Genomic DNA, 24,301 nt, shown 5'->3' with positions numbered 1-24,301 from the left:
GGGGAAAGCCTGCGTTGGGAAGGGGTTTGTGGGTGTCACCATTCCCAGAGCAGGTGGTGAGGGGCTGTCCCAGGGCCAGGGATCCTCAAGGGCCTTGGAGCAGGTTTGGGTGGCCAGAGAGCTGAGAAAACACCTGGGGAGGGCTGGGAGGGGCTCGGGGCTGCTCCACCCCGGCTGTGTTTGCACCCAGTGTTTGTGAGCACTCCCTGTGTGGCTCTGGGGCACAGCAGGGACAGGACAGGGACAGTGGCACAGCACCCGGGGCTGGGTGAGCAGCACACCCATCACCTGGACCAGCTCCAGCTCCCAGAGGCTGTCCCAGCCCCTCTGCCCCAGGTAACTCCTTCAGATCCTTCCTATCCTTCATCTCCTTCCCTCTGTGCAGCTCTGCTCTGCTGATTTGGCTTTTCCTTTTGCATTTGCTTTTTGCTGCTCTGCTCCAGCAGAGCTCTCCTGCCCAAGGATCTCAGGAGCTCCTGCAAGTCTCATTTTCTGTGTTTGTGTTTTAAAGCACCAACTCTGCCTTTCCCCAGCAGTGCCCTGGCTTTTCCTGCACAAAGGGAGCCCAGCTTTGTGCCAGAGCTTTCCTCATCCACTCTGTGACTGCTTGCTCACCTGGTGGCATTGTCCCCTCCCCGAGAGCCCGGGGTGTGAATGTTTGAGCTATTTTGCTTTTCCCCACTTGGAGTGGCTGAAGGAATTGTATAAAAGTGTCCCAGGAGCCTGAAGGGCTGGTAGGCAGCGTGTCCTGCATGCCCAGCCCCTGCCAGGCTGGCTCCCAGTGCTGCTGGGTGTTCCTTGTTTGCCGTAGGTGACTCATCCCAGCTCCTGCTGTCCCTCCTGCTGTCCCTGTCCTGCTGTCCCTGTGTGCCCACTGCTGCTGCCAGGGCTCAGAGACACCTGCCCTGCTCCCCTGCCTGTCCCAGGTCCCTCTCCCTGCAGAGCTGCTCCCAAGGTAAGCAGAATTTCTGAACTCTGCGCTGTTATCAGCCCTTTCTTCGCTCCACGTCAATCAGAGCTGAAAATTCTGCTTTTCCACCTGGACGTGGCCATGCCTTCAACTCAGCTGGTTCCAAGGGCAGGGAAATTGATTGTTTTCTGTGATGTTTAAATGCAGCATATGGTGGGTTTTAGGGAGGAGTTAATTATGGGCTTTTGGCATTTACAGACATGGGTGACATTCCCATGTCAATATTCCCATTGCAATATTCCAGGCTGGTCAATACATCAGGGAGGGGAGGCTTGGCTGCCTTTAGCAGCACACAGCAGATCATAGACTTTGCTATATTTCATATTTTCAAAGTTTTAACCATTTCTCTCATATTTTCAAAGTTTTTACCATTCTGCCAGCACCAGTTTTTGAGAGAGAGAGAGAGTGAAAAAGGAGGATTTTCCCAAGCCTTGAACTTGGCACACTATGGTGCACGCAGCATTAAAGCCAATTAAAAATGCATTTATTTTCCTTTTGCATTATTTTCTGCACTACAATGGAAGCAACGAGGCATAACTGGGGAAAGGGATTGTTTCAGGGCTGTAGAAGCTGGTAGTTCATGTTCCTTTGGAACCAGTCAGGCTGGATTCCAGCTGGCCTGAGGGAACCCCACAAGGAGAATACCCTTGGAGCTGGGTGAAAAACCTGCACCTAGAAAGGGAGCCCCAGGACAGGAATTACTGATGACTTTTAGGGGCTTTCCTCTCATTTTGAAGAATGTTCTTGTATCAGAATCATCTCTTTTCCCCTCTCAGACCCCCAAATCTATCTTCTCCCATAAAAGCTGTCACATTTTCTCTCACAAAGTGAGGAGGTCCTTTCTGCAAAGCCCTGGCACAGCTCCGGGGAGGAGGATTTCTTTACATCCCTGTACATAAAGGTGTAATGTGGATCTCCCTCTCTGCACACACCCAAACCCACCTGGCTGAGTTCTGTGTCACCTGCCTGGGCAGGGGCTGGGTGATCTCCAAGGGCCCTTCCAGCCAAATTCTCCTGCAGTTCCCTGATTATCCACTCCAAAACCACATCGTGAGAGCTCCTTTATTTGCTTTTACATTGGATAACTCCAGCTTTAAGCCAGAGTGTGTCAAATGAGAGAAAAATGGACCTGAGCACATCAACAGTGGCCTGAGCGCTCTGGGAAAAACAAAAACCCATTCCATGGGAATGCCAGGGCTGGGGTTGCTGTTTGTCAGCTCCGGAGCCACACGGGGACAGTCAGCTGCAGGAGCTGGCACAGGGCACAGCGGTGACACCAGCTGCCACCCTGAGTCATTCTGTGTTTGGATCATCCCTGTGCTGCTCACAGCTGTCTATAGGTGGCAGTGACCTGTCATTTTTCTTTAAAATAAGGCAGAAGCAGCACACACGGATGGTTTCTAAATCACACAGGGGTTTGGGGTGGAAGGGACCTTAAAGCTCATCCTGTCCCGTCCCTTCCACTGCTCCAGCCTGGCCTTGGGCACTGCCAGGGGTCCAGGGGCAGCCACAGCTCCATCCTGCCCATGAGCACGGCAGAGAACAGAGTTTGGTGCTTTGGGATCACATTTGGGACTGTGTAGCAAGTTTTCCCATTTTCAGCAAAAAGCCCTCCTGTTCATCTCCATCTTTCCTAGAGAGAGTTCCTGTGAGGGAAAATGTTTTGAAATCCCACATGTTTGCTGTGTGTGTTTTATTTCAGCGAGAATTATAAACTGGATTTTAGGAGATGGCTGAGCTCCCTGGAGCAGAATCTGCCAGAGCTCAGAGCCTGTGGCCCCTGCTCTGCATCAGCTCCTGACAACTCACCTGGAGCGAGGAGCTCTGCATCAGCAGGAAGCTGCAGGGGCTGAGAATCAGAGATACTGTTTGAGATCTTTTTCAAACAAGAAAAGCTTGTTGGCTGGCGTCATTTTGGGGAGCAGCTGTGAGCCCTGAGCACCATGGGCGTGGGGCAGGCTGAGGATGGGGCAGGCTGAGGTGGGGCAGGTGCCCTGGGTGCGGTTTTAGGGATTTTAACACCTGCCCCATTGGCTCTCTCTTAACTAGAATTGTGAATTCACATTAATGACACAGAAAGGGTTATTTGGGGTTTGTCTCTCCTCCCCCTCGCAGCAGCCATGGGGAATAACCCGAGCGTGCCAGAGGAAGCTGAGGATGACAACACCTGCACGGTGAAGAGTTACCAGGTGAGCAACCCCATCCCACAGCCCTGGCTGCTGCCAGCGCAGTTTTCACCCCTTTGGTGCCCTAAAAACTCCGTTCTTTGTTATTTCAGCCTCTCCCCGAGTCTCCCGATGGTATCACGAATGGATCCGCGGTGTTTGCTCAGAGCCCTCCCCCGGCAGTGAATGGTGCAGGTACGGACTGGGAAAGGGGTTGGAAATGCCCTGGGGGAGGTTGGGATGGAAGGAATAATGAATATTCATGAGAGGCTTTGAACTGGGGATGGACCCGTGTTCCAGCTCTGTTGGAAACGTGGCTCTGCAGAAGCTGCAAAGTTTAAATACAGGGGAAAAAAAACCAAAAAAAACCAAAAAAACCCACAAAACATTAAGGGCTTCTTTCCAAAATTAAGGAATACTTGAAATTTCCGTGCTGAGAAAAATATTTTATGATTTATTGTTAACCCTCTCAGTCTGTCACAGGCACTTGAAAAATCTAAATTTCGGTAAAAATAATCAAAGGTTGGTGTGGGGAAATGCAGATGGATCTGATAGCAGCCCAGAATCTCTGCTCCACGCCCCGAATTTCCCAGTGCCATCCCACCACAAGTCACTTTAAGCATTGCCTACCAGCAAAGCCTCTCTGTGTGGTTTTTTTGGGTGTAAACCAGCAGAGTTCTGAGGAGGAAATAAAAGCCATATGATTTTCACTGCCTGAAGACCCAGAAAATACATGGACATTTTATTCCTCGTATGTAAAATGAAGCATATGGGACTACTTTGCTTAAATGGATTATCTAATTAATCAGTTTAAGTAGCAAGTTGAAAAATTAGACGTTTCTGTGTTGGTATTTCTTGTATTTTAACTTTTTTTCCTGTTTGAAAAGCAGTTTAAAATCATTGAGATACCATTGAAATCTCCGTGTTTGTGCAGTGTAATCAAGATTTTGGAGAAATACAAGTGATAGAAGTTACTTCCAACTATGTTTTCATAGTATTTCTAAAATGAAATATGGCCATAAATAGCATTTTTGGGGCACAGAGTGAGAATTTTAGGAAAAAATAAGGGAACTTTGTTGTATTTTCAGTAATAAAAGCACTTGGTGAGCAACAAGTGGAGGGGGAAGGTTGGAACTGGAGGTTTCTGTCTCTGATTTGCACTACACAGAGCAGAAATGCAGCAGGAGGACAAAACAGCAACAATTCCTGTGGGCTTGGCTGGTAATTCCATGCAGATTGAAACATCTACCTGCTCCTAAAAAGAATTACAAAGGAGTTTAAAAGATTACAAAGGAGAAAGGTTGAGTGGAGATGCAGCTCCTTTGTCCCAGAGGATAAATCCCATTCAGCAGATGCTGCTAGCAGCCAGAACCCAGCAGAAATCCTGAAATGTGAAATATTTCAGGGATGCTTTTAGGGAATGAGCATTGCTATTCTTGCTGCTGACTTCTCTACCCCTATTTCCATTAATTTCTGGAAATCTGCAGGTAAATAACAATGCAAGTTAAATTAGTGAAACGAGATGATTCTTGGAGCAAAAAAATTATTTGTATGGAATAGTGTAGTAAGATGGCAAAAGGATATTAGTGTTTTCCTGCTTTTTTTAAGGAAGGAGGAGAGTTTTATTTGTTTTATTTTGGATTTGTATTTGCTGCAGAAATTCATTCAGGGCATTGTACCCTGTGCTGCCCTGCCCTGCTGCAATTCCTGGTGCCAAATGTTGCCTTGTAGCCCTTAATGGTTTCTTCATGGCCATTAAAATATTTTCTCCATGATTATCTGAACACAAGGGGAGAAAAAAGTGCTGTGTGGTTCTAATTCCATGGCTAAGCAAAATCTTTGTTTGTGGCTGGCTTGTAGTCAGAAGAGAGGAACGAGATGAGCTTTAGGGTCCCTTCCAACCCAAACCATTCCATGATTCTGTGATATTGCATTAACCACTGAGCTTCTCTATTTTTTACTAAATCATGGAAAAAATGTTGGTCTAATTTGCCAAATTTCAGGGGAAAATGAGTTTTTACAGAAGAAGGACTTTGTGTAGCCACAAAATTTCCTTTTTGACACGCCCTGATGAAGGGAAGGGTACAGGGAGACAAATCTTCTGGAGTGTGGCTGCCTTTTGTTAAGGAGTTGAAAGGCAAATGCTGGAGCAGGAGTAGTCTGAAATGCAGTCTGTAAATTGTGTATTGATTTTCATCTCAGAGCAGCTTTTAATCTCAGCCACAACAACCAGCTTTGATCTGCTCACAGACCTGGCCTAGAATTTGGGGGTTTTTTTGCTTATCTTTGCAATTCTGCCTCTGGATTGAGGAATAAATCTGGGGGGAAAAATGGCACTTGTGTGTCTTTGAAAACAAAAATAACACATATTTTTCACCCAAATACTGGAATTTCAAGGCTTTTCTCCCTCAGCTTGCTGTGCCTGTTCGGTGCAGCCCAGCCCAGCTCTGGGATCTGCTCTGAGCAGAATTTTCTTGGGGCAGCTGGAGCTCTCCTGACAGAGGACACACACAGCAGAGCCCATGGCAGTGACATTTTCCAGGGCTCCTGTTCCTTCCATGATAATTTGAGATAAAAGGAGCCCCATGAGTTCCTGAGCTGCTACTTGTTTAGCTGGTTTTCTTAGTGCTGAGCTTCTACCCCTAGTTTTGAGCCCAAGCCAGTTTTCCTGTGGTTCATTTGTTATCTGTTACATAAAGCAGAAGTTCAGCATCTCTCACAATTATTTTCCTATGGATATTGTTTCTCCTTTCTTTAGCTGGGGAAGGGTTTTGGATTTTTGCTTCCTTCCCAAGTTTCCAACTATAATTAGAAGTTCTTTTTCAAACTTTACTGCAGGAGGCTCAGGAACTACAGCTGGTCCTTGGTGGCCCCAGCTGAGCATCTCAATAGGTGCTGGAGTGGCTGCAATTTGCACTTTTGCTGTGCCTGTCAGGGCATTGAAACTGAAACTGGTGCTCATGAAATGTCACAGGAGGATATTGCTGCCCAGGGACTTCTGCCATGGAGCTGCTTCCTTAGAGGAACAGCAGAAGAAGAATGCAGGGGGAAAAATAAATTCATGTGTGCCCAGAAAGTGGAGATCTCTTTGCCTGCCAGAACGGGCTGTGCTGGGGAGCACTTGGCCCAAAACATCCAAAAAAAGAGGGAGCAAAAGGCTCATTGGGAATGATCCAAGGGCAGCTGTGGCTGCTGTCACCACAACCCTGAGGGTGCCACCTGCTGCTGGCAGGTGTCTGGGTGAAGTCCCTTGGGGTGATGCTGGCACGTTCCAGCACTGCCCCACTGCACCCCCAGCTCGGGCAGGAGCTGTGGAGAGGGTCCAGAGGAGGCTCCAGGGTGGGCAGAGGGATGGAGCAGAGCTGGGATTGTTCACCTGGACAGGAGAAGCTCTGGGGTGAGCTCAGTGTGGCCTTGCGGGGCCTGAAGGAGCTGCAGGAAAGAGGATTGACAAGGGACAGCACACAGGGAATGGCTTCAAACTGACAGAGAATAGGTTTAGGTGGGATATTAGGAAAACAATCCTTCCCTGTTATGGTGGGAAGGCCCTGGATCCCTGGCAGTGCCCAAGGCCAGGCTGGACATTGGGCTTGGAGCACCTGGGACAGTGGGAGGTGTCCGTACCATGGCAGGGTGGGGTGAGATGGTCCCCAAGGTCCCTTCCAACCCAAAGCATTCCATGATCCTGGGGTTCATGGAAAACCCCATTTCTGCTCACCAGGAGCAGCCTAGGCTGTGGGGCAGGGTCCCATGGGGACACCCAGCCATGGGATCAAGGCTGTGGGCAAAGGAACCTCCAGGCTGGGCCCTGGGCTCTGCTCTGCTCCTGGGGTGTGCTCGGGGTCCCTGGTGCTGCCAGGCAGGACAGACACAGATTTCCACCTTCTGGGCATACATGAATTTATTTTTCCCTGCATTCTTCTTCTGCTGTTCCTGTAAGGAAGCAGCTCCATGGCAGAAGTCCTTGGGCAGCAATATCCTACTGTGATATTTCATGAGCACCAGCCCAGGACCTGCTGATGCTTTGTGGGATTGTCCAGAATCCCTTGCAAGGTGGGAAGCTTGGGGGAATTCTGCTGTGAAAAGCCAAGGGGTAGCTTTGAAAGCTGGGATCTAAAATTGTTCTGTTTTCCTAATCCCAAAGAATTTCACACTGAAGATCTGAAGATGTGTTTCAGTCAGTTATTTTTTGGTATCTGGGGTTTTCTTTCTCTTAAAAGAAAATGTGAAAGGCATAATATTGACTAGACTATTGCAATTATAATTTGAAATAATTTCAATTTTACATTGAAACTGACAATTTTCCTGTTCTAATTCAGCAAGTCGGTTTGAGCCTGTCAGTTTTCCACAGTTACAATTAAATACATCTAAATTCATCCTTGAAATGTGGTGATGACTGACAGGGAAATCAGATCCATATTCCAGCCCAAGCAGGGAAGAGAAGCTGGAGCTCAGGGGGAGCTGTAAGATTTACTTCTCAAGAAGTCCCTTTTTTATTGGGGTTTCACACCACATCATCCATGCTTCCACCCACAAAACAGATCCAAGCAAGATTATTTTTCTTTTGTCTCTTGTTTCTTTTGTCTTGGGTAAAGTGGGAGCTGCCTTTTATTGCCTGTGAATCCCATACCAGGGATTTTTACCTCAGCTGTGTTATCAAAGCTCCATTGTTTTATGAAATCATAAAATACACTTTCAAATCAAAAGGGGTTTTGCATCTAAGGTGTGATGGCCACATGGAATGATTTGTGTGAGTTTTGGGGGAGGAAATGTGATTCTGAGCCGCAGTTTGTGAGAGGAGAAATGTAAAATGTAAAGAGAAATGTAAGGCTAAGAAACCTGGCTGGGATGTGATTTATCAGCATTCAAATCAGGCTCAAAATAACCCACAGGCAAAGGAGAGGTGCAGGCAGGAACTGCACTGGGGAGAGCAGGCAGCAGGGTGAGGAAAAATGAATGAAATCAGTTGTGAGTGCACAGAACTCCCTGCTGGGAGTTTGGCCAGCCAGGAAATGGGATCAGTCCTGGTGCTTCCCATTCCTTTTGTTTCCTTAGCTTTGACAGAGGAGCAGGGGATACATTGATATATAACTGTCTCAAGTTTTACAGTTTTGGGGTTTTTTTTTTGAATATCACTGATTTTAATTTGCTGTCTGCTGGGCTGAGTAGCGCCAAACAGGGCTGGGATCTGACTTTGGCACTGCAAGGGGGTTGTGCAGGGGATAAATTCACACTGATTTCAGTGAGGGGGAGCAGAAATCAGATCTGGGGACGAACAGAGCGTAAAATCTGTACTGATTTTAGTGAGGAGTGACAAAATCAGATCTGGGGATGAGCAGAGGATAAAATCTGCCCTGATTTCAGTGAGGGGTGGCAGGGGAGCAGAACTCAGCTCTGGGCGCTGAGCAGACGGTAAAATTTAAACTGATTTCAGTGAGGGGTGGCAAAAATCAACTCTGGGGATGAGAGCAGCACCGGGGTCCCCAGTGTGCACTCAGACCCAGCTCACCCCAGCCTGAATGCCCATGCCCATGATGCCCATGGCTGCGGTGCCCATGCCCGTGGGTAATTGCCTCTCTCCTCTCGATCCTGTGTTGCAGCAGATGCCAGGGCAGCAGCAGCCCAGGATAACGCCGCCGTTTCTCCATCAGAGCCAGCAGCGCCAGGCCCCGGCGGTGCCCGGGCGGGCGGGCAGAGCGGCGGGAGCGCTGCCAGCAGGGCCCTGCCAGCTGCCAGGCCCCGCTCCCTGCTGCCCTTCCCCTGGGCCGTGCCAGCGCCTGCCCAGCAGCCAGCGGCAGCTGCAGCCCCCGCAGAGCCCACCCTGGGTGCCAGCAAAGGCCCGGGCGAGGGCACAGAGGGGCCCAGAGCAGCCCCCCAGCAGGGAAGCCATAAAAACCCCGGGCAGGCCCCGCTGCAGGACGAGGAGCTCGCGGGGACACCTGAGGGACGCGATGTGGCCGCCCCCAAGGGCAGAGCAGTGACGCTCCTGGACAGGATCTTCAGGCTGGAGAAGGGCACGGCGAGGACAGCAGGGGACACTGAGCAGGGCAGGCAGGGCCCGGACGTGCCCAACGGGAGCATCGCGGCCCACGGGGAACCGCTGCGCAAGGCAAGTGCTTCATAAAATAATAACCTTTAATTCCATTGTCACTGACAATTTCATTGTCCCCACTGCCAGGGTGGGATAACTCCATGTGGGATGGGAACGAGTCAGTGTTGCCCTGAAAACGGCCACAGGTAACGCCCCAGGACAGAGGTGTGGAACATGAACCTGTGGCCAAGGAGTGAAGCTCTGTCTCATGACTAAATCCTGACCTCCAGTTTAATTCAATTTATAATTCCCCAAAAGGTTTGGGCAACATGGCTCCAGCTGCCAGGAGGAGCAGCTGCCAGCTGCAAATGAAAGCAAAACTACCTGAAACTAAACCAGTTTCTTGGAGTTTGACTCTGGATGGGTTTCTAAAAGTTCTTTGGTGTGTTTTGTGCCATTTTTAAAATAGCCCTACTTCTCTAGCTAGGATACCCTATTCAGCAAAATAAGGAATATTGTGCAGCAATGATTTTTGTACTCCAGCTCATTGTGATGTTTTAGTCAAGGAAAAGTGGTTCATTAGAAATGATTTTACAGGATGAGAATGTGGTATAAGAAACTATGGATCTTAACTGAAAGAGCACTCTGGTCAAAGGAGCTGGAAGTTAATATGAGTTTAGATTTTGCACTTCCTGGCAGATCTGATGTCAGCAAAGGTGTGATTTTCAGGGAATTAACCACAGAAAAAGCCCATCCTCTGAAAGGGAATAATGGAGTAACTCAGTTCTGCTGGAGAGGTGGAATACAGGAATTGGTGATCAAACTGAAACTCTGTCTAATGTCAGGAACAGGAGGGAAAACCAATGTGTAAATACCACTTTAATAATTGCTTTTATTGGCTAATTCAGGCTTATAAATAAGATGGTGTTCACTGATGCTCTGGGTAGTGTTGAACTTAACTCATGAGATACTCACTGCTTACGCTGCCAGCATTGCAAGTTGCCCCAAAATTCTTTTATTTTTAATCTTTGTTTTCTGTACCTTAGACTTTCTCAGATTTGAAGAGCACATTTCTTGTATAAATTTACACATTGTAATATTTTCCTGAGGGTTCATTTTTAAGAAGGAGCAATTGCATTTTCCATCCCTGCCCCTCAGGAGCGCTCCCATCACTGGTGCTTCAGACAGCTCAAGATGCACATTTAAAGAGCCCATAAAGGCATTCAGCACCTAAGCAGGAAAGGATGGATAATTTGCAATGAATCCTCTGTTCAGGGCACACTGGCACTTCTGTGTTCAGCCTCTTAGAATGGAGCTTTTCAACACCCCAAATTCCTGCAGATACTTTTGACTGTCACACACAAGTCCTCCCCATGGCTTGCAGGAATTCTCTTTTCCCACCAAATGCCAAATTCTCATTTCCTACTTTGCTGTCACTGCAGTGCCACTGCTGTCATTTACAGAGTGGGGAAGGTCACAGCTGTGCTGCTGAGGGAATGCTGTGGAAGTCCAAGGAAAGGACACTTTGGAGCAGTTTTAACTAAAATTCACAGTTAAACATTGCTGGGAGCACACAGTGCTGTTGAAAGCTCAGGTGAGGCAGAGCATGATCAGGGACTGAAGGGAATCTAAATCATTCTCCCAGCTCAAGCAGGGAAGCACTGCTCATCCAGATCAAGCTTTATTATATCAAAACACCTGGATTTCTTATTAATTCCTGCAGTTCTGCCCCAGTCCCCTTGTGCCCATCCCCATTCTGGAGGTGCCTGGTGGGAATAACCTGGAAATTCCAGGCACAGCTGAGCCCTGTTTGGTGCTGGGGCTGGCTGGGAGTGCCTGCAGGATCCCAGCAGCTTTCTGGAACATTCCTGAGGACAGCTGTGGTTATCAAAAATGACTCTACACCTCCCGGGTGTGTGCTGAAAGCTGCACCATAGATATCTTTGAGGAATCACCAAATTTGGGTTCACTGGGTAAATAAATGACACATCTGGATCACAGGGAGAGCAATTTTTAACTTATGCTTGAATTTTTTGGCTCTAATTTTATCATTGGTTCTTTGAGATATGAAAAGGAATATATGGTGGGGGCAGAGAGGAGTTAAGCCCCTTTTTTGAGGAAACTACATCAGCTAAACATTGCAACTGTGCTGCCAAATTTAACTCAATCCCTAAAACAAAGGCTGTGGTTCTGCCTTGCAGCACAGTTGCCTTCTGTTCCCTCTGAAGTTCCAATTCTCCTGCTGGATGGGAGAATGACCAAGCCTAATTTAATTACTGTTACTGTAGAAACTACAAACTGTTACCAAATAATCATACTAAAAATCAAGATATTGCTGCCAACAGCTCCTCTTTTTTCTCTCTCTCTCTCTTTTTTTTTTTTTTTCTTTGTGGATTATGACTTGTAGTATCTGTAAATGCTAAAAGCAAAGTTTCCCTGCACTGAGTGCCAAGACAAAACAAACAGCGTTGCTGGTGAGTAAGAGAGAGGCTCCACAGTTGTAGCTTAAGAGCTGCACAAACATTCTGTGTTTGCTGAGCCACTCTTTATTTTTGTGGTCTACAAAACTACATTCAGAGCGCAGCATAATTAAAACAAGGGCAGAATTCATGAATTCATGAAGCATTTACTATGTAAGCCAAAGAAAAGATAAATTATATGCCTGAAATGTTTCACTGAGCCATGATTCATGCAAACAAAAGTGCTGGCAGGAATACATTCTTTTGATATGTTTGGGGTATTTTTTTTTCCTGATGACTGAACTGAAACTACAGTATATTTAAGGTGTTTATTACCCCCAAATTTAGCTTCTCAAAGACATGAATTGAACATTTACATAGCATCTATTAACTCCTAATACTGATCTTCTGTTATTCCTGGGGTTTCTTTCATTATTTACCCCCAGGGCTTTGAGCGGGGAGCTGCCACAGAGGCTTTTGTGGTGATTTTGTGGCTCTGCAGCCGCGATCCTGCAGGGCTGTGCGTTCTCTGTGCCTGATTTCTGTGCTGATGGCCCCAGCCTGGGCTCTTCCTACAGGAGCATCCCATGGGAGCACAGGATGGAGCACAGCCCCTCTCCAAGGCCAGGCTGGAGGGATCCTCTCTGGCCAAGGGCAGCCTCGGCTTGGGCAGGGACATTTTTAGTGGGAAAAATTAGAGTAAAATTGTTCTAAAGAACCTCTCCCTGTGCTGGGTGATTAAAATAGCACAGTAATTGTATAATATGGATTTCACCAGTGGAAGGAATAGACTTTAAATGGTTTAAAACCTCAGAGGGATCAGGGCAGCTGGGTGTGGGATGGGCAGTGCCAGCAGAACACAGGGAGCTGAAATGGGCACATCAAATGGGGCACATCTGAGCTGTGAGTGGAGTTCAGGGATTTTGGGATGGCCCCAATCCTCAGGATCTGCAGTGGCTTCAGTCCTGGATCAGCCAGGGGTGCTGGGAACAGCTGTGTGCAGCTCCCTCCCGAAATGCACCCCAAGGGATGCGTTGGGCTTGTCTGTAATTCCAAAAACGTATTAAATCTGTTTCTTTTCCTTGATAGCATCCAGCTCTAAAGAGTGTGATGGCACCAAGCACTTGTGCTGTGAAGCTGGTTTTGTTCAGCAGCACATCAGCCTCCTCCTCCTCCTCCTGCCTCAGTGTCCCCTGAGCCCCTGGAGCAGAGCCAGCATTTTCCATGGCCCCAGAGCTGTGTGTGCCACCCTGGGCACGCGTGTCCTGCATGGGACAGATTGTTCTGGGGCCACGCTGGGGCTGGCAGCTGCACTGAGTGCTGTGTGAGACCCTTCAGTGCCTGGGAGCATTCCAGCCCTGCTCTGCTGCTCCTGGGCCAGCCTGCAGAGCTGGGTGGGTGGGGAATGGCCCTGAGGTCCCCTCTGGCATTTCAATGGATGCTTTAACTCCCTGTGTTCTGCTGGCGCTGCCCACCCCACACCCAGCTGGCATCATCCCTCTGAAGTCTTAAACCGTTTAAAGTCTATTCCTTCCACTGGTGACATAAAGAAATCCATATTATGCAATTATTGTGGTATTTTAATCACCCAGCATTCTTTAGAACGCTTTAATTCTAATTTTTCCCACTAAAAAAGCACTGAGTATAATGGGCTGGTTAGGGAAAAACACCTTTGATGTCACTTAGGCATTCTTTGATGTCACTCCCTCCTGCACAACACTTTTGTTGAGTTCTCCTGTGCAGGCTCAAGGTAAAGCTGCCCAAAATGGAAGGTAAATTCAGTGTGAGAGGTGCCAAACTCTCCAAAACTCTGTTCAAGAGTGTTTTTTTTAGAAGCAGACCCTTGTCCACGTGTCTAAACAGAAAACAATTTCCTTAATATTACCTACTTGTGAGTGCTTGAGCACTGGAAAATGTTTTGGAGCTCTGGGAAGTGTAATTCCATGTGTAATTCCATGAAGAAAAGAGGCAGCTCCTTCTGGCTAAGAGGAATTACTTTGATTTGTTACCTTTTTCCTTCTTTAATGTGTGTCACATTGGCGTTTAATAGATAAAAACGATTCCTGGCATGGCAAAATAGAGAATCAGAATCCATCTTTGTAAGGTGCACTCAGACACGGAGCTGGCAGGGCCAAAATCTCAGCATTTGCTGCCGTTTTTCACAAGCTCAGCCCTGAAAAGCCAAAAGTGGAGTTTGGGGCTCGCCCTGTGCCTGCTGTGGCTGAGACCGGCGTTCCCCCAGCAGCAGCAGCGCTGAGTGTCTGAGCAGAGAGGGGAAGGAGAGGATAAATGCTGGATTGTTCTGCCCGTGGGCTGGGCAGGAATGGTTGGAATTGCTGTTGTGACTCCCAGCGAGTCACAAAAGCCACTTCTGCATTCCACGGGGAATCGGGCAAGCTGGCACTGAGCAATCTGTGCCCCCTTTTATGTTTCAGGAGATAGATGAGTGCAGCCAGAAGGAGCTTGGGCAGGACTCTGCAGGTGAACAAGACCTGGCTGCACCTGGCAGGGCACGGGCAGAGCAGCACAGTCCCCAGGCAGCTGCAGGACAGGGCTCAGTCATGAGCTTCCTCAAAACTCTGGTAAGTTCTGCCTTTCCTTTCCCTCTCTTTGGGGTTCAGCTGCTTCCAAAGATCCCTTGTGGGACTGGAAAATTTATATAAATATTGTAAAAATGTATAAATAAATGTGAAATGTTCTCTGTCCTGGGGGGATGAGGAGGGGGACACTGAAATGACCAAGTGAGTGCCACCTGCTCTGCAAAATTCCGCTTCTACAGATTATACAGATCTTGAACTGTCTCAGACTTTCTGCTTGATATTCCTTTTGTACCACCTCTAAAAGTTCATTTTTATTAATTTATTAGGAGCTTGAATAGTAAATATTCAATCCAGGCATTTTTCATCATAGCCATTATGTGTTCTCAAGGAATATTTGCATTATCAATTTTCCCACTTGAGGCAAGCAATATTTGTATTTTCCCTTTGTGCAAATAAAACCTGCTGATTTCAAACTTATCTTTTTGACCCTTTGAAAGACTGAGTTGAGTGATTGTTTTTTTCTCAAATTCTTTTAAGGTCTCCCCAAGCAAAGCTGAAGCCAAAAGTGATTCTGAAGACAAGGTAGGCAGTTCCTTGTTCACTGCTCATTAGGTGTTTTTCACACAGGGATTTCCTCTTCATTTTGTTGGGCTTTTTCCCTAACTGATAGCATCATTTGAAGTAATTTCAAATATTTTTCCCCTGGATAAATTGAAAAGGAAGAGACTGAACAGTGCAATTCTTAGTGTCATCTGTTACAATCAAAATATGTTGTGTTTTCTGCAAGCTTGGTGATGATTGGTGATGCTTTTGGTTGCTTCTCTGACTTGTCTTTGATTTAAAATTTCAGTGAAAACCTGAGTCCACAAAAAATTCTGTTTGCTCATAGAACAGTTTTCCTTGTGACTTGAGAAAACTTTATTAAGAAACCAGGAATAAAACCTTAAAAATTGAAGTGTTTTTCCATGCAGCTATTAGCCAAAATCACAACATTTTTGGGTGTTCTCCTATTTTTTTATTCTTTTGTCCTATTCAGTCTTTGCAGCAAGCTTTGTTAGTACGTAGGGGATTTAATTCTGAATAGCTCTGAAAATTATTCTCAATAATTTTGAGTAACTCTGAAAATCATCAGATAGGGTGAAGCTTTTCCAAGCAGTGCAGAAAAGGAGAGACTCAGGGAGACTCAGGGAGACTTGCAACTCTTCCCAGAGGTGGTGAACAATCTGGTTTGGATAGAAACAATCCAGTTTGTATGGAAACAATCCAGTAAAACCCCATTTCCTTCCCTGACTGTGTCCCCTGTGCCAGGTGACTGCTGGTGCTGCTGTCATTTGGACAGGGATATTCTGGGTGGGTTTGGTTTGCTGGCACACCTGGCAGGGCAAACAAACCCGGCTGACTTGCAGGATGTGCAAACTCCTTACAGGAGATTAAGAGGGAGTTCTCTTTTATCGGGAATTCCTTTATCTGATATGGCATTTGTACTTCAATAAGGGGAAATACGTTGAGGAGGTTCATTTATCAGCTCCCAGGTAGAAAAGCTGCAGATTTTTTGGCTGATAGGAAATTATGGTCCTTTTTTTAACACCCAAAAAAACAACTGAAGTGTGTTAAAGGTAAAGCTTTGCTAAGTGAAGTTTTCCCGGGTGCCATGGGGGTGTTGGGTCGCTGCTGTGCCTTCAAATGATGGAATCTTGGAATATCCTGGAGCTGGAAGGGATCCAAAGGTCCATCCAGTCCTGGCCCTGCACAGACCCCCAACAATCCCACCCAGAGCCTTGTCCAAGCCCTCCTGGAGCTCTGGAAGGTTTGGAGCAGGGAATGATCTCTGGAGAGCCTGGGCAGTGCCCCAGCACCCTCTGTGGGGGGAAGAACTTCTGTTTCTGTAGGGTCAGGCTCTTATCAGTGCTGGCTGCAGCTCTAATCAGCTGTGGGCCACGTGTGCTGCCAGGCACACCCTTGGTGGTGTCTGTCCCTCTGATGTCTTGTGCAGGCTGAGCCAGAACAGAGACTGGACAGAGTTAAAGAATAAAGCAGGGATTTATCCAAAGGATCTCCTCCATGGATGCACCTTGGGCAGCACCAGAGCCCAGCCAGGGCTGCACCCAAGATGCACCAAAATGGCCCCAAAATGCACGGCCGGGCACGGGCTCTGTCCCGGGGATCAGTTCTGCTCCATTTGCACCTTGCAGTTCATTGTCCCATTCCAGCTTTAGCCCAGGCAGTCCCACCCTGCTTGTTTTTCTCTCTCCAGCCCACGGGGTTTGTGCTCCTGGGCTGAGATTTGGGTCATTTGTCCTTGGTGCCCAGCTGGAGCAGGAATTGTTTTGTCTCCCTGCTCTGTGCACAGAGCTCAGCATCCCCTGATGTGAGTCCAGACCCACACACTAAAGCAGCACAGAATCTGAAAATAGAAAAGCCAAAACCCGAGGCATCACCTTGGTGGCCATCCCTCAGTTCCTGTCCCTTGGTGCCCGTCCCTTCCTCTGTGCCCACACCCGTTCAGAGCCTGGTCACACCTGCTCGGGCAGTTCCTACAAACCAAGAGGATGTTTGGACAAGGTCTGCCCCAATCACTGACCTCACCCTCCTGTGACAGGCCCTGAGCTGATCCTGTGTCACTCTGTGTTCAGGAATTGTAAGAATTTTGCAGGAATAAGGGTCATTTTTGCTGTGAGAATTAGTAAGGAATAATCCTTCATCCTCCTCCAGGCCAGGTAACCAAAGGCACCTTCCTGCTTTAAAGCCTGAGACCTCAAACAATTAATTAATTAATTTCAAGGACATTCATGCAAGCTTGAAATATTTTAGGCAGTGTATATCATGAATATTCACACTGCCCTTTTCCTAAATAATGCATAATATAAAACATTTTAAAGTGCCTATTATGCTGCAATAAAAAGACTGAATGTTCCTCCAAAGATTTATATATTTGCCTGTTTAAAAATTATAAATCCTAAATTGCTTCTTCATGACTTGGAAAAGCACATGTTTCTGGGATTTAGGTTTCAGTTTAGTGGAGGTTTTAGAGAGAAGGTTGTGGTGTAATTTGGAATCAGGTGGATTGCCTTGGCTTTTATTTTGCTGCTCATGAGAAAGGAACTCTGAGGAGAGCTGAGAAGTCACTCAGGGAAAAAAACCCCACAATTTATCCAGAGCTAAGAGGGAATATTTTCCTTTAATCCCACGTGTGTGATGATGGAGTAACGTCTTTGCTAAAGCAAATATCTGCAGCAAACACTCACCTGCACCTGCTGTTGTGCACAAGGGCTCCAAGGCGGAGAAGGGCGCTGGGGGACAGCCTGGCCCGAAGGCAGCACCAGGATCCCCCTCCAAAGGAGCCAAGAAAAAGAAGGCAGAGAGCCCCAAGCTGGGCCACGGCACCTTTAGCAAACTCTTTAGGCACAAGGTTGGTATGGAGCTCCAGGAGCAGCAGAACCCTGAGAATCACAGCTGGCTCCTGGCACACACACAGAGGAGTTCTTGCCAACATCTGGGCAGATGTGCAGAGCTCTGGAGGTCCCTGGGGGAGCATTTCTGTGCTGGGGGAATGGGGACATCCTGAGCTGCACCTTCCTCTCGTTGGGCCCTCTGTGAGCTCGGGGTTCTGGAGCAATTCCTGGAGCAATAATTGCTGCCAGTTACTAACACTGACTAAACCCCCCTGGCCACTAAAAACCAAATCAGAGGTGCTGACAAACAATGAGTTGTGTAGAGGTGACCAAAGCCTGAGACCAGAGAGGTTTGTGAGCTCAGCCCAGCCCCAGGTCAGGTTTTATGTCATTAATGTACACCTGAAATTGGCATTTTGGGGCATCTGATACAGCAGAGAGCAGGCTGGAACATGGAATTTCCTGCAGAAATAGGGATTTCTCCTTGCAAGCAAGAAAATTAATTTATTTTAATTCTCATTTGAAGTAGAAAAAAAATCTGGGTTTGATGGGTACTTTAAAGAGCTTAAAATGCACAGTCAAGCAAATGGCTGTTTCAGAGGACATAAACTTTTATGTTAAAAATAAGGAATTACCAAAAATTTTGGTCTCAAGCTCTGTGTTTGAAGATTTCTGCACTCTCTGAAGATAATCATGGCAGGCAATCAGAGAATTGCAGCTTTTTAGCCCAGAGAATGCAGAAGCAGGGACCCTTCCAGTGGGGGAGGAACATAATTAATATTCAATTCTCCCTCCAGACACCCACGTGGAATTTCTGGTGAGTAGGGGGCTTTATAACCAAGGGCATAGGGCATTCTTTAATACATTTTAAAACCAAAAATGTTCTTTCCACTATCTCATTTTTGAGGAAAAAAAAGTCATCTGCATATTACAGAAGGATTCCAAAAGAATAGTATTCCTAATGAATTCAAGTGTGCAGTTCTTCCAAAAAGCTTAAATTTGGTATCTCAGCTTCATTTCTTAATAAAATTAAAATATTAATTACTTGTTCATAATGAATTAAGGTTTTCTGGTAAAAACTGAACCTGACTGGCATTTTTTTAAGATTTCATTCCAATAATTAATCTTGCAATAAATTTTAGTGAGAAGAGTGCCTGGAATATTTAATGGAAGTTGAAAGAGTTTGTGAGCTAACAGAAACATTGTTTTTCAGGCTCCTGTGTTACAAAATCCTAACTCTAAGGCAGCTTGTGATGCTCTTCCCATCCATGCATGTTTGCCCTTCATTCCATGCTAATTTTGCATATAACTGTGCTGATTTATGGAATTTTCCCTTGCAAGAGAAGGGTGAATCCCTCACTTGCAGCACTAATGCTGCAGCCAGCCTGTGCCATCCTCACCCTTGTTCTCACCTCCTGTTCTGGATGTTGTTTGTCAGAGCTGACCATAAAAAAGAAGTTCTTGGCTCCTGCAAAATAACTCCCCAGAAAATATCTCACCTGCTCTGCAAAATGCCTCACCTGTTCTGTGGAGAGCTTCCCAAAGTCTGCCCAGGCTGCTGGAGCCTGGCCAGATGGGCTGGATGGGTTTTTGTACAGCTCAGGTCATTGTTCCGTGTGAGGGGTAGGAGATGCAGCCAACATCCCCGGCCAAGGAGGGATTTAACTGGCTCCTGATGAAATTTGTGTATCCTGATGGAATCAGGAGCCCCGTCACTGAATGGTTGTGCTAAAGGAAATCCCACCTCATGCCCAAAAATGAGAGGCTGGGTGGGACCAGCTTCCAGCCCCTGCAGAGCTGCTCTTTGCTCCTGCCCAAGTTCCAGGGCTGTTCTGTGCCCTGGGTTTTTTCCAGCATTTCGTGTGCTGCCTGTTTGGGATCCCAGACACCCGAGCCTCCTGCTGGAAGGTGGCGGGAGCACATCCCTGATGGTGGTGTGGGATTCCCATGGAAAACACCCAGCTCTGTGTCCCTGAGCGCTGGAAGCTGCAGACACAGAAAAATCTCTTAATACCTTTAAATTCTCTGTACTTATTTACCTGAGCTGAATGGGAACGTGAATATGGGAATACATTTATAAATATACATATTGGGACCTGGCATTCCCTCCAGCCTCCACTCTTCCAGGGATCAGTTTCCGTGGCTGCAGGAGCCAGGACTTGCACACACATTCACTAAAAATAAAATAATTGGTGCCACAGACAATTGCTGGCCTGTGGAACTGCAGTGCTGCCGTTGCCTCAGACAGACTCATCTTTGTGTTTTGTTTCCCTGCAGGCTGCGAAAGAAACCCAGCAGACAACCAACACCAAAGTGAGTAGGAGGGGTTGAATTATCTGTGCAATGCAGGAAAAGGGGAATTCTCACTGGCATGTTCGGTCTTTGGGTGTTTTAATTTCTTTATCTGTGTTCTGGCTTTGCTGTATGTGACCGTTTTCACAGGGGTTTTCAGGTAAGGGAAGAGATGAGAATGTTGACTCCATGTTCAGAAGGCTTGACGTATTATTTTATTATATATATAACATCAAAACTATACTAAAAAGAATAGAAGGAAAAGTTTCATCTCAGAAGGCTGGCTAAGAATAGAATAGAAAGGAATGAATAAAGGCTTGTGTCTCGGACAGAGAGTCCAAGCTAACTGGGCTGTGGTTGGCCATTAATTACAAACATCCAAGATGGGCCAATCACAGATGCACCTGTTGCATTCCACAGCAGCAGATAATCACTGTCTACATTTTGTTGCTGAGGCCTCTCAGCTTCTCAGCAGGAAAAAATCCCAATGAAAGGATTTTCATGAAAAGATGTCTGCGACAGCTGTGTCAAGCAGGGATGGAAGGGCAGGGGAGAACAGGGAGAGGCAGTGCTCACCTGCCCAGGTGATGGCTGAGCGTGCTGGATTTGTTGCTCACAATCTCTCCATGTCCTTTTCATTCCCAGAGCCCTGAGCAGCCTCCTGTGAGCTGTGTGAAAGCAGACAGAAATGTCCCTGCCTGCCCAGAGCCGCTGCCCAAGCAGAACCCGAAAGCGCCCGAGGCTGCTGCACCTCCACAGAGCGTGAGCACAGAACCACCCCGGGAGGGCACCAAGGACAAGGGCTCAGCCACCCCTCTGCCCCTCAGCAAGCTCTTCTGGAAAAAGGTACTGGGGCTGGGGCTGCAGTCATTGCTGCCAAACCCACCACGGGCAGCAGCTCCCGCCTGCTCCACAGCAGGGACGTGAATTTATCCGTGGTGGTTCTCTGGTTCTCTGTGACCGCATTCACTGGGGTTCTTGGATAAGGGAAGAGACGAGGATCTGACTCCACGTTTCGGAAGGCTGATTTATTATTTTATGATACATATTGCTTTAAAACTATACTAAAAGAATAGAAGAAAGGATTTCATCAGAAGGCTGGCTAAGAATAGAACAGCAAAGAATGATAACAAAGGTTTGTGGCTTGGCTCTCTATCCGAGCCAGCTGACTGTGATTGGTCATTAATTACAAACAATCACATGAGCCAATCACAGATGCACCTGTTGCATTCCACAGCAGCAGATAATCAATGTTCACATTTTGTTCCTGAGGGCTCTCAGCTTCTCAGGAGGAAAAATCCTAAGGAAAGGATTTTCATTAAAGATGGCTGCGATAGTTCTCTTGTTTTATGGAATCAGGAATGTTATCCTCTCTCAATTCAATGCTTCTGTTAAATATCTCCCAGAGGTCACAAAGTTCTTTACTAAAATTCATCATTAATAGAGATACAGCTCTAAAACCTTGTTTCATTTAATTGCTATAAATGTCTGAAAAGCTGGGATCAGGGGGGTCTATTCTTACTCAGCAGAAAATGTTCTGTGACAGAGCAGACCAGGCTTTAATTTGGGGTCTCAATTGCTTAGGAAGACACATTGTTCCTCAGGTTAAATAATGATTTTACCTAAATTTAGGGCTAACTCTAAAAACACAGTTCCTGTTTCCACAATCCTTATGGTTTATAAGCTGAAGTTTATTCATTCTTAATTTCATTTCCTAGATGGGCTGTGTGAACCTTTACTGAGTCATTGAACGTTAAATAACTGCTTTTCTGGCCTTCTGCTCAAGCTCAAATCCCAGAAATTTGCTGCTTCCAAACACCCAGATGCCCCTGAGTGGCTGCTGCTCCTGCAGCTTCTTTAGCTGAGTATTCCCACTGGAGATGCAGTTTGGATATTTTATTTATGTTAAAAAAAATCCCAAAGGTGTTTAGGTATTTACAGGGTAAACATGCTTGAAAATAATCAAAGCTTCAAACATTTGCCACTTGGGACTGAATTTCCAGGGGAACTGAGGGGATCAGGTGCTTGGAATGAGAGGAAAGTTGGGAAGAAGAGGGAGAGGGAGGTTTTTCTGCAGTTGTTATTGCTACAGAAACCTCCTCCTCTGTGTAATCTGGCTTATTGGAAAGCAGAGCTGGGAAGCAGGATGTGTGCTGAACATCAGGATGAAATAAGGGAAAGAAGAGACCTTCTGGCAGGCTCCTGTGTAAAACAGCAATAAATCCAGTCTGAATTCAGTCATTTCTTAATGAAGTATCAAGGATTAAAGAAAAGAAAGAGGAGAGATGTACAAAAAACCAAAAGACAACAGGTTGGCCTCATACTCAGCTTGGTTTGAAGACTCTGTGGGGTGTTCTGCAGTGAATTTATCTTTTCTGGCACATTTAATGCACTGTCCTTTTGTTAGGACAGAAAGCTCAAATAGGTAGAGAATTCAGAGTCAGGAGTTGTTTTGCTTTTGAAGTCACAAACAGCAACCACAACACTCAATAGATGCAGGATTCCGCTCCAGCTTCTCTTTCCAGGCACTCTCTTAAATATCCATCTTCTGATGAGCTTTCACTTCAAAGTGCAGCTAATGAAGTGCCTGTCAACACGTGGCAGTTAATGCTGCTGCTCTGCCTGCAGATGAATAAATATGGACAGGGAAAATGAAAAATTCCTTATTCAGCTTCTCAGCTGGGAGCCACTTTGTATTTGCCCCATTTCCTGATCAGTCTTCACGAGAATTTTCAGAACTGTTACTCAAATATTTGCTGTGCCAGCATTTCTCTCTTTTTTTTTTCTTTTTTCAGAAAGAATACTAATAGGGAATTACAGTGGGCAATTTCCAATATTTGTGTTGGAAAGCTGCTTCCAAGGCCTCGTAGGTATCTGATCAGGGCAGAGAAACATGATGCTTCACATTTATCTGATCAAAGCAGGCCAAGCCAGGGTGGAAGGTGATCAAGGCAGCATTATTTACACTGCTCTGGGACCTGTCTTTAAAAGCAGATGTGTTTGCTTTAAAAAGTTGAATTTTAAGCAACTCCTGCCATGCAACTGCAGGAAAATCATGCTCATTTTGCTGATGTGCAAACAGCAAACTGGTTAATTACTGGGTGAAGCAGAACATGGAATCCCAGGATGGTTTGGGTTGGAGGGACTTTAAAGCCCATCCAGTGCCACCCCTGCCATGGCAGGGACACCTCCCCCTGTCCCAGGGGCTCCAGCCTGGCCTTGGGCACTGCCAGGGATCCAGAGGCAGCCACAGCTGCTCTGGGCACCTGTGCCAGGGCTCAGCACCCTCACAGGGAGGAATTTCCTCTGTACATCCAACCTAAATTTCCCTTCTTTCAGTGTGAGGCCGTTCCCCCTTGTCCTGCAGAGAATTTCTTGAAGAAATGTGCAAAAATCCCTGATACTGGAAACAGCTCAATCCCTGCGTAGCTGCCTAACCCTAATTTAACTGGGCACTGCTTTTTGGAGCTTGGCATTTGGTGCCAGGGTGCTTTTGTTGGTTGTGCCACCAATTCCATTGCAGAGCCAGAGCTCAGAGAGAAAACTGCTCTGGGGTGCAGCAGAGTGATCCCAACCTGCCCCCTTGGAGAGGAGAGATCCCAGGGGCTGAGCTCTGCCTTGCTGAGCCACTGCTTCCCCTCTGCTCTGAGTCATTCCCTCCCAGCAAATAGATGGAGAATTGATGATATGGAAATGTGAATAGGCAGAGATCCAGAGTAAAATTATTATAGATTGATTATCTCCAAGCTGTTCATAAATATAAATTAAATGTACAATTCCACAGGGAAGTGGGATGTGCTGCAGCCATCTCAGGCAGCAGGGGATAAGGAATATTTATTCCCTCATCATTCTTCTCCCTGTTGCCCCACCCCCAAAATGTTGTTTCTTCCACAAAAGAGGAGTCAGGAACAAAGCAAAATATTTCCTGCTGTGGTAGAAATCCATGGTGAATCCCCTTCTTGAATGTGGAATTCCCTGCAACTTAAAAATATGACAGAACTAAAAGGTGTGATGGAATACTGAGTAAATATATTGGGTGGCTTCTGTATGAAGGACTAAATAAACTGGGATTTTATTTGCTCAGAAAGGGACATGACAACAGCACACAGAAAAACTGCTGGAAAGGGGGACAGGAAATATAATTGTTCACAATAAATGTGGCAAAGTCCAAGTAAAAGAATGTGGTGACAAATAAGAATAAACAAGTGACAGGACAGAGGAATGGCTTCAAACTGGCACAGAGGAGGTTTAGATGGGATATTGGGAAGGAATTGTTCCCTGGGAGGGAGGAGAGGTCCTGACACAGATTCCCAGAGGAGCTATGGCTGCCCCATCCCTGGAAGTGCCCAAGGTTTAAATTCCAGCAATTTATAGTGTCCATAGTGTGTTTCAAATAATCTTAATTCTGCTTTTGGGTGCAAATTCCTCAGTATGATTGTTCTGTTATTTACT

General features: G+C 46.6%; 1 protein-coding gene across 1 annotated transcript in view; it reads left to right on the top strand.

Annotated features, from left to right (window-relative positions):
* The first annotated feature begins 3,088 nt into the window (after nt 1–3,088).
* The window catches only part of BCAS1 (brain enriched myelin associated protein 1), a 31,259-nt gene continuing 10,046 nt past the window's right edge, over nt 3,089–24,301 (top strand). The window contains exons 1-8 of the mRNA XM_054274592.1: nt 3,089–3,159; nt 3,249–3,330; nt 8,736–9,244; nt 14,061–14,207; nt 14,703–14,747; nt 17,434–17,574; nt 19,835–19,870; nt 20,495–20,695. Coding sequence (XP_054130567.1) covers nt 3,091–3,159; nt 3,249–3,330; nt 8,736–9,244; nt 14,061–14,207; nt 14,703–14,747; nt 17,434–17,574; nt 19,835–19,870; nt 20,495–20,695 — 1,230 coding nt within the window. The 5' untranslated portion in view covers nt 3,089–3,090. The remainder of the gene's footprint in view (nt 3,160–3,248; nt 3,331–8,735; nt 9,245–14,060; nt 14,208–14,702; nt 14,748–17,433; nt 17,575–19,834; nt 19,871–20,494; nt 20,696–24,301) is intronic.

Source organism: Melozone crissalis, unplaced genomic scaffold (assembly GCF_028551555.1).
Source record: "Melozone crissalis strain CALT ecotype California unplaced genomic scaffold, PUWL_Pcris_2 ptg000017l_1, whole genome shotgun sequence".
NCBI classification, from domain to species: domain Eukaryota; kingdom Metazoa; phylum Chordata; class Aves; order Passeriformes; family Passerellidae; genus Melozone; species Melozone crissalis.
Note: the sequence above shows the minus strand (reverse complement) of the source record. Positions and strands in the feature narration are given on the sequence as shown.